Genomic DNA, 12,075 nt, shown 5'->3' with positions numbered 1-12,075 from the left:
CTAGGCTGACTAGACTACTGTAGAATAGCATTAACACTAGGCTGACTAGACTACTGTATAATGGTAGAATAGCATTAACACCAGGCTGACTAGACTACTGTAGAATAGCATTAACACCAGGCTGACTAGACTACTGTAGAATAGCATTAACACTAGGCTGACTAGACTACTGTAGAATAGCATTAACACTAGGCTGACTAGACTACTGTATAATGGTAGAATAGCATTAACACTAGGCTGACTAGACTACTGTAGAATAGCATTAACACTAGGCTGACTAGACTACTGTATAATGGTAGAATAGCATTAACACCAGGCTGACTAGACTACTGTAGAATAGCATTAACACCAGGCTGACTAGACTACTGTAGAATAGCATTAACACTAGGCTGACTAGACTACTGTATAATGGTATAATAGCATTAACACCAGGCTGACTAGACTACTGTAGAATAGCATTAACACTAGGCTGACTAGACTACTGTAGAATGGTAGAATAGCATTAACACCAGGCTGACTAGACTACTGTATAATGGTAGAATAGCATTAACACCAGGCTGACTAGACTACTGTATAATGGTAGAATAGCATTAACACCACGCTGACTAGACTACTGTATAATGGTAGAATAGCATTAACACCAGGCTGACTAGACTACTGTAGAATAGCATTAACACCAGGCTGACTAGACTACTGTATAATGGTAGAATAGCATTAACACCAGGCTGACTAGACTACTGTAGAATAGCATTAACACTAGGCTGACTAGACTACTGTATAATGGTAGAATAGCATTAACACCAGGCTGACTAGACTACTGTAGAATAGCATTAACACCAGGCTGACTAGACTACTGTATAATGGTAGAATAGCATTAACACCAGGCTGACTAGACTACTGTATAATGGTAGAATAGCATTAACACCAGGCTGACTAGACTACTGTATAATGGTAGAATAGCATTAACACCAGGCTGACTAGACTACTGTAGAATAGCATTAACACTAGGCTGACTAGACTACTGTAGAATAGCATTAACACTAGGCTGACTAGACTACTGTAGAATAGCATTAACACTAGGCTGACTAGACTACTGTATAATGGTAGAATAGCATTAACACTAGGCTGACTAGACTACTGTAGAATAGCATTAACACTAGGCTGACTAGACTACTGTATAATGGTAGAATAGCATTAACACCAGGCTGACTAGACTACTGTAGAATAGCATTAACACCAGGCTGACTAGACTACTGTAGAATAGCATTAACACTAGGCTGACTAGACTACTGTAGAATAGCATTAACACTAGGCTGACTAGACTACTGTATAATGGTAGAATAGCATTAACACTAGGCTGACTAGACTACTGTAGAATAGCATTAACACTAGGCTGACTAGACTACTGTATAATGGTAGAATAGCATTAACACCAGGCTGACTAGACTACTGTAGAATAGCATTAACACCAGGCTGACTAGACTACTGTAGAATAGCATTAACACTAGGCTGACTAGACTACTGTATAATGGTATAATAGCATTAACACCAGGCTGACTAGACTACTGTAGAATAGCATTAACACTAGGCTGACTAGACTACTGTAGAATGGTAGAATAGCATTAACACCAGGCTGACTAGACTACTGTATAATGGTAGAATAGCATTAACACCAGGCTGACTAGACTACTGTATAATGGTAGAATAGCATTAACACCACGCTGACTAGACTACTGTATAATGGTAGAATAGCATTAACACCAGGCTGACTAGACTACTGTAGAATAGCATTAACACCAGGCTGACTAGACTACTGTATAATGGTAGAATAGCATTAACACCAGGCTGACTAGACTACTGTAGAATAGCATTAACACTAGGCTGACTAGACTACTGTATAATGGTAGAATAGCATTAACACCAGGCTGACTAGACTACTGTAGAATAGCATTAACACCAGGCTGACTAGACTACTGTATAATGGTAGAATAGCATTAACACCAGGCTGACTAGACTACTGTATAATGGTAGAATAGCATTAACACCAGGCTGACTAGACTACTGTAGAATAGCATTAACACTAGGCTGACTAGACTACTGTAGAATAGCATTAACACTAGGCTGACTAGACTACTGTAGAATAGCATTAACACTAGGCTGACTAGACTACTGTATAATGGTAGAATAGCATTAACACTAGGCTGACTAGACTACTGTAGAATAGCATTAACACTAGGCTGACTAGACTACTGTATAATGGTAGAATAGCATTAACACCAGGCTGACTAGACTACTGTAGAATAGCATTAACACCAGGCTGACTAGACTACTGTAGAATAGCATTAACACCAGGCTGACTAGACTACTGTAGAATAGCATTAACACTAGGCTGACTAGACTACTGTATAATGGTAGAATAGCATTAACACCAGGCTGACTAGACTACTGTAGAATAGCATTAACACTAGGCTGACTAGACTACTGTATAATGGTAGAATAGCATTAACACCAGGCTGACTAGACTACTGTAGAATAGCATTAACACCAGGCTGACTAGACTACTGTAGAATAGCATTAACACTAGGCTGACTAGACTACTGTATAATGGTATAATAGCATTAACACCAGGCTGACTAGACTACTGTAGAATAGCATTAACACTAGGCTGACTAGACTACTGTAGAATGGTAGAATAGCATTAACACCAGGCTGACTAGACTACTGTATAATGGTAGAATAGCATTAACACCAGGCTGACTAGACTACTGTATAATGGTAGAATAGCATTAACACCACGCTGACTAGACTACTGTATAATGGTAGAATAGCATTAACACCAGGCTGACTAGACTACTGTAGAATAGCATTAACACCAGGCTGACTAGACTACTGTATAATGGTAGAATAGCATTAACACCAGGCTGACTAGACTACTGTAGAATAGCATTAACACTAGGCTGACTAGACTACTGTATAATGGTAGAATAGCATTAACACCAGGCTGACTAGACTACTGTAGAATAGCATTAACACCAGGCTGACTAGACTACTGTAGAATGGTAGAATAGCATTAACACCAGGCTGACTAGACTACTGTAGAATAGCATTAACACCAGGCTGACTAGACTACTGTATAATGGTAGAATAGCATTAACACCAGGCTGACTAGACTACTGTATAATGGTAGAATAGCATTAACACCACGCTGACTAGACTACTGTATAATGGTAGAATAGCATTAACACCAGGCTGACTAGACTACTGTAGAATAGCATTAACACCAGGCTGACTAGACTACTGTATAATGGTAGAATAGCATTAACACCAGGCTGACTAGACTACTGTAGAATAGCATTAACACTAGGCTGACTAGACTACTGTATAATGGTAGAATAGCATTAACACCAGGCTGACTAGACTACTGTAGAATAGCATTAACACCAGGCTGACTAGACTACTGTAGAATGGTAGAATAGCATTAACACCAGGCTGACTAGACTACTGTAGAATAGCATTAACACCAGGCTGACTAGACTACTGTAGAATAGCATTAACACTAGGCTGACTAGACTACTGTATAATGGTATAATAGCATTAACACCAGGCTGACTAGACTACTGTAGAATAGCATTAACACTAGGCTGACTAGACTACTGTATAATGGTAGAATAGCATTAACACCAGGCTGACTAAACTACTGTAGAATAGCATTAACACTAGGCTAACTAGACTACTGTAGAATGGTAGAATAGCATTAACACCAGGCTGACTAGACTACTGTATAATGGTAGAATAGCATTAACACCAGGCTGACTAGACTACTGTATAATGGTAGAATAGCATTAACACCACGCTGACTAGACTACTGTTTAATGGTAGAATAGCATTAACACCAGGCTGACTAGACTACTGTAGAATAGCATTAACACCAGGCTGACTAGACTACTGTATAATGGTAGAATAGCATTAACACCAGGCTGACTAGACTACTGTAGAATGGTAGAATAGCATTAACACCAGGCTGACTAGACTACTGTATAATGGTAGAATAGCATTAACACCAGGCTGACTAGACTACTGTAGAATGGTAGAATAGCATTAACACCAGGCTGACTAGACTACTGTAGAATAGCATTAACACCAGGCTGACTAGACTACTGTAGAATGGTAGAATAGCATTAACACCAGGCTGACTAGACTACTGTAGAATAGCATTAACACCAGGCTGACTAGACTACTGTATAATGGTAGAATAGCATTAACACCAGGCTGACTAGACTACTGTAGAATAGCATTAACACTAGGCTGACTAGACTACTGTATAATGGTAGAATAGCATTAACACTAGGCTGACTAGACTACTGTAGAATAGCATTAACACCAGGCTGACTACACTACTGTAGAATGGTAGAATAGCATTAACACCAGGCTGACTAGACTACTGTAGAATAGCATTAACACCAGGCTGACTAGACTACTGTAGAATGGTAGAATAGCATTAACACCAGGCTGACTAGACTACTGTAGAATAGCATTAACACCAGGCTGACTAGACTACTGTATAATGGTAGAATAGCATTAACACCAGGCTGACTAGACTACTGTAGAATAGCATTAACACTAGGCTGACTAGACTACTGTATAATGGTAGAATAGCATTAACACTAGGCTGACTAGACTACTGTAGAATAGCATTAACACCAGGCTGACTACACTACTGTAGAATGGTAGAATAGCATTAACACCAGGCTGACTAGACTACTGTATAATGGTAGAATAGCATTAACACCAGGCTGACTAGACTACTGTATAATGGTAGAATAGCATTAACACTAGGCTGACTAGACTACTGTAGAATAGCATTAACACCAGGCTGACTAGACTACTGTATAATGGTAGAATAGCATTAACACCAGGCTGACTAGACTACTGTATAATGGTAGAATAGCATTAACACCAGGCTGACTAGACTACTGTATAATGGTAGAATAGCATTAACACCAGGCTGACTAGACTACTGTAGAATGGTAGAATAGCATTAGGTGTCAATTGTCTTGTTAATCACAGGCATCTTTACTATTAGTTTGGTCAATACCCTCTTCAGATCCATAATTTACATCTTCACATTATGGAGACTATTCCCAGCTGTATTTCACACTTAAAAAAAATAAAAATAAAAATAAACAATTTCTGTTCACTATTTCTGTTCCTGGTTCATCGGTGGTTTCCAAGGTACAGTACCAAGCAGATAGCAACACCATCAGTGGAAATGAGCCATTTCTGCATTGCTAGATACAACTATTCACAAGGGTCAAAGGTTAGGTTGTACAATGCCCTTCTTGCCTTGCAGCTATAAAACTGGAGTGTATTCATTAGGAGTGAGACTGAGTGTAGCACTGACGCTTCACACCTGCTGAGCCCAGCGCTAGTCGCTCCATCTATTAGAATGAAATTGATCAATTCCCCTGCAAGACCGTGCATCTGCAGTGGCAGAATCAAGACATTATTCCAGATCATTTTATCTTCACTTAGAAATCCTCAGAGTCACATTGTGTCATATGATCCACTAATAAAAGCCAAGAGAGCAACAAGAAACTTTGAGAGAAATCTGAACGAGATAAAATGACATGATTATGTTGTTAAAAGATAAAAACTGCGACCTAACAATCAGGTTAAATGTACGAGACAGCTAAGTGGTAACTGTCTCCATTGTCAAAATAAACCATGACGATAAGTATCCCGTATTGTGACAGCATATTGTCTAAAATAAACCTGCATAGTGGGTGATAAATATCCTTATTGTGACATCATATTGTCTGAAATAAACCTGCATAGTGGGTGATAAATATCCTTATTGTGACATCATATTGTCTGAAATAAACCTGCATAGTGGGTGATAAATATCCTTATTGTGACATCATATTGTCTGAAATAAACCTGCATAGTGGGTGATAAGTATCCTTATTGTGACATCATATTGTCTGAAATAAACCTGCATAGTGGGTGATAAGTATCCTTATTGTGACATCATATTGTCTGAAATAAACCTGCATAGTGGGTGATAAGTATCCTTATTGTGACATCATATTGTCTGAAATAAACCTGCATAGTGGGTGATAAGTATCCTTATTGTGACATCATATTGTCTGAAATAAACCTGCATAGTGGGTGATAAGTATCCTTATTGTGACATCATATTGTCTGAAATAAACCTGCATAGTGGGTGATAAATATCCTTATTGTGACATCATATTGTCTGAAATAAACCTGCATAGTGGGTGATAAGTATCCTTATTGTGACATCATATTGTCTGAAATAAACCTGCATAGTGGGTGATAAGTATCCTTATTGTGACATCATATTGTCTGAAATAAACCTGCATAGTGGGTGATAAGTATCCTTATTGTGACATCATATTGTCTGAAATAAACCTGCATAGTGGGTGATAAGTATCCTTATTGTGACATCATATTGTCTGAAATAAACCTGCATAGTGGGTGATAAATATCCTTATTGTGACATCATATTGTCTGAAATAAACCTGCATAGTGGGTGATAAATATCCTTATTGTGACATCATATTGTCTGAAATAAACCTGCATAGTGGGTGATAAGTATCCTTATTGTGACATCATATTGTCTGAAATAAACCTGCATAGTGGGTGATAAGTATCCTTATTGTGACATCATATTGTCTGAAATAAACCTGCATAGTGGGTGATAAATATCCTTATTGTGACATCATATTGTCTGAAATAAACCTGCATAGTGGGTGATAAGTATCCTTATTGTGACATCATATTGTCTGAAATAAACCTGCATAGTGGGTGATAAATATCCTTATTGTGACATCATATTGTCTGAAATAAACCTGCATAGTGGGTGATAAGTATCCTTATTGTGACATCATATTGTCTGAAATAAACCTGCATAGTGGGTGATAAGTATCCTTATTGTGACATCATATTGTCTGAAATAAACCTGCATAGTGGGTGATAAGTATCCTTATTGTGACATCATATTGTCTGAAATAAACCTGCATAGTGGGTGATAAGTATCCTTATTGTGACATCATATTGTCTGAAATAAACCTGCATAGTGGGTGATAAATATCCTTATTGTGACATCATATTGTCTGAAATAAACCTGCATAGTGGTTGATAAATATCCTTATTGTGACATCATATTGTCTGAAATAAACCTGCATAGTGGGTGATAAATATCCTTATTGTGACATCATATTGTCTGAAATAAACCTGCATAGTGGGTGATAAATATCCTTATTGTGACATCATATTGTCTGAAATAAACCTGCATAGTGGGTGATAAATATCCTTATTGTGACATCATATTGTCTGAAATAAACCTGCATAGTGGGTGATAAATATCCTTATTGTGACATCATATTGTCTGAAATAAACCTGCATAGTGGGTGATAAGTATCCTTATTGTGACATCATATTGTCTGAAATAAACCTGCATAGTGGGTAAAAAATTCCCTGTCTCAGTTAAGGATTTCAAGAATGTGAAATGTCAGAATAATAGCAGAGAGAATGATTTATGTCAGCTTTTATTTCTTTCATCACATTCCCAGTGGGTCAGGAGTTTTCATATACTCAATTAGTATTTGGTAGCATTGCCTTTAAATTGGTTAACTTTGGTCAAACGTTTCGGGCAGCCTTCCACAAGCAATAATTTGGGTGAATTTTGGCCCATTCCTCCTGACAGAGCTGGTGTAACTGAGTCAGGTTTGTAGGCCTCCTTGCTCGCACACGCTTTTTCAGTTCTGCTCACAAATGTTCTATAGGATTGAGGTCAGGGCTTTGTGATGGCCACTCCAATACATTGACTTTGTTGTCCTTAATGTCCTTAAGCCATTTTGCCACAACTTTGGAAGTATGCTTGGGGTCATTGTCCATTTGGAAGACGCATTTGCGACCAAACTTTAACTTTCTGACTGATATCTTGAGATTTTGCTTCAATATACCCACATAATTGTCCAGCCTCATGATGCCATCTATTTTGAGAAGTGCACCAGCCCCTCCTGCAGCAAAGCACCCCCACAACATGATGATGCCACCCCCGTGCTTCACGGTTGGGATGGTGTTCTTTGGCTTGCAAGCCTCCCCATTTTTCTTCCAAACATAACGATGGTCATTATGGCAAAACAGTTATATTTTTGTTTCAACAGACCAGAGGACATTTCTCCAAAAAGTACAATCTTTGTCCACATGTGCAGTTGCAAACTGTATTCTGGCTTTTTTATGGCGGTTTTGGAGCAGTGGCTTCTTCCTTGCTAATCGGCCTTTCAGGTTATGTCGATATAGGACTCATTTTACTGTGGATATAGATACTTTTGTACCTGTTTCCTCCAGCATCTTCACAAGATCATTTGCTGTTGTTCTGGGATCGATTTACACTTTTCACACCAAAGTACATTCATCTCTAGGAGACAGAACGTGTCTCCTTCCTGAGCGGTATGACGGCTGCGTGGTCCCATGGTGTTTATACTTGCGTACTATTGTTTGTACAGATGAACGTGGTACCTTCAGGCGTTTGGGAATTGCTCCCAAGGATGAACCTGTCTTGTGGAGGTCTACAGTTTTTTTAATCTGCGGTCTTGACTGATTTCTTTAGATTTTCCCATGATGTCAAGCAAAGAGGCACTGAGTTTGAAGGTAGGCCTTGAAATAAATCCACAGGTACACCTCCAATGACTCAAATGATGTCAATTAGCCTATCAGAAGCTTCTAAAGCTATGACATAATTTTCTGGAATTTTCCAAGCTAATTAAAGGCACAGTCAACTTAGTGTATGTAAACTTCTGACCCACTGGAATTGTGATACAGTGAATTATAAGTGAAATAATCTGTCTGTAAACAATTGTTGTAAAAATGACTTGTCATGCACAAAGTAGATGTCCTAACCGACTTCCCAAAATTATAGTTTGTTAACAAGAAATTTGTGGAGAGGTTGAAAAACAACTTTTAATGACTCTAACCTATGTGTATGTAAACTTCCGACTTCAACTGTATATATATATTTATTTATTTATTTATTTATCTTTCTTGAACTGCATTGTTGGTTAAGGGCTTGTAATGGCTGCAGACAGACTTGCATTTCACAGTAAGGTCTACACCTGTTGTAGACCTTGATTTGATTTGGCTGTAGATCCATAGAAACCTGTTTCAGAGACATTGGGGTTACCATCGTAACCATACTGACCAGTGACCACTACTCTGGTGGGACAGATATGGGATATGTGATCAAGACAATGCATATAAAACACACAACATATAATATCATTTCACAACATATTGATATTGGTGTGGTGCCCCTCGTCAATGTAACCGAACAGAGGAGCCCAAGCTAGTCTCTTCCCTCAGTTACTTTCCAGTGAGCCTAAAGCCGGACTGACAGAATGGGGCTCATAATGTAAACCATGTCCTGACAAGTTAAACAGACACTCAGCAGTGGAAAGTTAGCTAATGTCCTCCCAGCTCCTCCCCTGTACAAGGCATTCACACACGGCCAATGACATGGACATGTCATTAACAGTCTCAGCTAGGCAATTAGCTCCCCAAGCTGTCAATCAAAACACACAGCCAATGACGGGTACATGTCAGGCATGCCCCTCCAGCCGAACCATTAGCCCCTCAGGCTGTCAGTCAACTATCACACTGACATTGAAACAGTCCTATCGAGCACAGATTACATAGGCTTGCTTCCCAAATGGCACCCTATTCTTTTTACAGCGTATTACAGGGCCCATAGGGATTGAGGCCTATAGTTGTGTACTTTAGTAGGGAGTAGGGATCCATTTGTGACTCACCCATAGACAGGAATACGTATTAGCCAAACTGTACTACAGTAATGCCACATTACCCCTGTAATGAATTAACACAGAGGAGATCGTTCAGTGCAGAGAGAAGTATAATCTACAGGGGAGGAGACGTCTGTCGGAATACTGGGCTCCCGAGTGGCGCAGCGGTCTAAGACACTGCATCTCAGTGTTAGAGGCATCACTACAGACCCTGGTTCGATTCCAGGCTGTATCACAGCGGTCTAAGGCACTGCATCTCAGTGTTAGAGGTGTCACTACAGACCCTGGTTCGATTCCAGGCTGTATCACAGCGGTCTAAGACACTGCATCTCAGTGTTAGAGGCGTCACTACAGACCCTGGTTCGATTCCAGGCTGTATCACAGCGGTCTAAGGCACTGCATCTCAGTGTTAGAGGCATCACTACAGACCCTGGTTCCATTCCAGGCTGTATCACAGCGGTCTAAGGCACTGCATCTCAGTGGTAGAGGCGTCACTACAGACCCTGGTTCGATTCCAGGCTGTGGTTCCAAAACCCGGCCGTGATTGGGCATCCAATAGGGCGGAGCACAATTGGCCCAGGGCCGTCCAGATTTGGCCGGTGTAGGCCCTCGTTGTAAATAAGAATTTGTTCTTAACTGACTGGCCTTGTTAAAATAAAAATACAAACAATATACTGCCAGCGGCTGCTTTGAGTTGAGTCACATCATTTTATCCCACCATGAGACAAACTTCACTCCTTTCCAAGTTCCTCCTCATCAAATATTGAAAGTCACAGACATAATAATAATAATATATGCCATTTAGCAGACGCTTTTATCCAAAGCGACTTACAGTCATGTGTGCATACATTCTACGTATGGGTGGTCCCGGGGATCGAACCCACTACCCTGGCGTTACAAGCGCCATGCTCTACCAACTGAGCTACAGAAGGACTGTTGACCTTATTGGTAACCTGTCTGTATACCTCTCCTCTTCCTTGAAACACCAATCTAAAAACCACTGCCTGTCCTGTAGTGCCTCAGGCCTTGGCAAAGAGGTCTTCTAACGATCAATGAGACTTCCTGGTTGACTACATGGTGAATCAACGCGTGTCTCATAGTTCCCACCTTGCTTTTCTCCTGCTGCAGTTCGATCTGGATGTCTGTGAGTTTGGCCCTCAGGTCTTCATTGGCAGCCTGCAGGGCCGCCAACGTATCGGCCCTGTCCATCTTGCCTCGGCCCCCAGCCCCCCCGGGCCACTTCTTGGACATGGTGAAGCTCTGGAGGTGGTGCTCCAAGGGACCAAGCCCCCCCCCTCCCCGGAGGAAGCACCTGAGAACCTTCTCTAGTGTCTTCAGCCTTCTGTCAGCCTGTCGTCCTCAGCTACATCTTCTGGTCCACCTGGAACAACAAGACACAACACAACATTTTAGTGAAGAGGCTGTCGATCCTTTTCTAACAAGTTAGACTGTTGATCCTTTTCTGACAAGTTAGACTGTTGATCCTTTTCTAACAAGTTGGGGCTGCCGAGTGGCGCAGCGGTTTAAGGCACTGCATCTCAGTGCTAGAGGCGTCACTACAGACCCTGGTTCGATTCCAGGCTGTATCACAGCAGTTTAAGGCACGGCATCTCAGTGCTAGAGGAGTCACTACAGACCCTGGGTCGATTCCAGGCTGTATCACAAACGGCCGTGATTGGGAGTCCAATAGGGCGGCGCAAAATTGGCCCAGCGTCATCCAGTTTAGGGTTTGGCCGGGGTAGGCCGTCATTGAAAATAACAATTTGTTCTAAACTGACATGCCTAGTTAAATAAAGATTACATTTTTATTTTTGTTTTTAAAGTTTGACTATTGATCCATTCATAACAAGTTAGACTGTTGATCCATTCATAACATGTTAGACTGTTGATCCATTTATAACAAGTTAGACAACAACTTAAGAGTTTGACGTCTTTGTCAACATGTCCCACCTGTCCCACCTGGAAGAAGAAGAAGAAGGAGGAAGAGGAGGGGGAAGAGAAGTATGAAGAGGAGGAGAAAAAGGAGGAGAAAGAGGAGGGGGAAGAGGAGGAGAAAGAGAAAGAGAAGGAGGAAGAGGAGGAGGAAGAGGAGGAGGAGGAAGAGGAGGAAGAGAAGGAGGAAAAGGAAGAAGAGAAGGAGGAAGAGAAGGAGGAAGAGGAGGAGAAAGAGGAGGAGGAAGAGGAGGAGGAAGAGAAGGATGAAGAGGAGGAGGAAAAGGAAGAGGAGGAGGAAAAGGAAGAGGAGGAGGAA

General features: G+C 40.6%; 1 protein-coding gene across 1 annotated transcript in view; it reads right to left on the bottom strand.

The window, feature by feature from the left end:
- The window catches only part of LOC124040710 (janus kinase and microtubule-interacting protein 3-like), a 47,535-nt gene that overhangs the window by 16,841 nt on the left and 18,619 nt on the right, over positions 1–12,075 (bottom strand). The window contains exon 2 of the mRNA XM_046357785.1: positions 10,932–11,205. Within this exon, the coding sequence (XP_046213741.1) occupies positions 10,932–11,075 (144 nt within the window). The 5' untranslated portion in view covers positions 11,076–11,205. The remainder of the gene's footprint in view (positions 1–10,931; positions 11,206–12,075) is intronic.

Source organism: Oncorhynchus gorbuscha, linkage group LG08 (genome assembly GCF_021184085.1).
Source record: "Oncorhynchus gorbuscha isolate QuinsamMale2020 ecotype Even-year linkage group LG08, OgorEven_v1.0, whole genome shotgun sequence".
Classification (NCBI taxonomy): Eukaryota; Metazoa; Chordata; class Actinopteri; order Salmoniformes; family Salmonidae; genus Oncorhynchus; species Oncorhynchus gorbuscha.
Note: the sequence above shows the minus strand (reverse complement) of the source record. Positions and strands in the feature narration are given on the sequence as shown.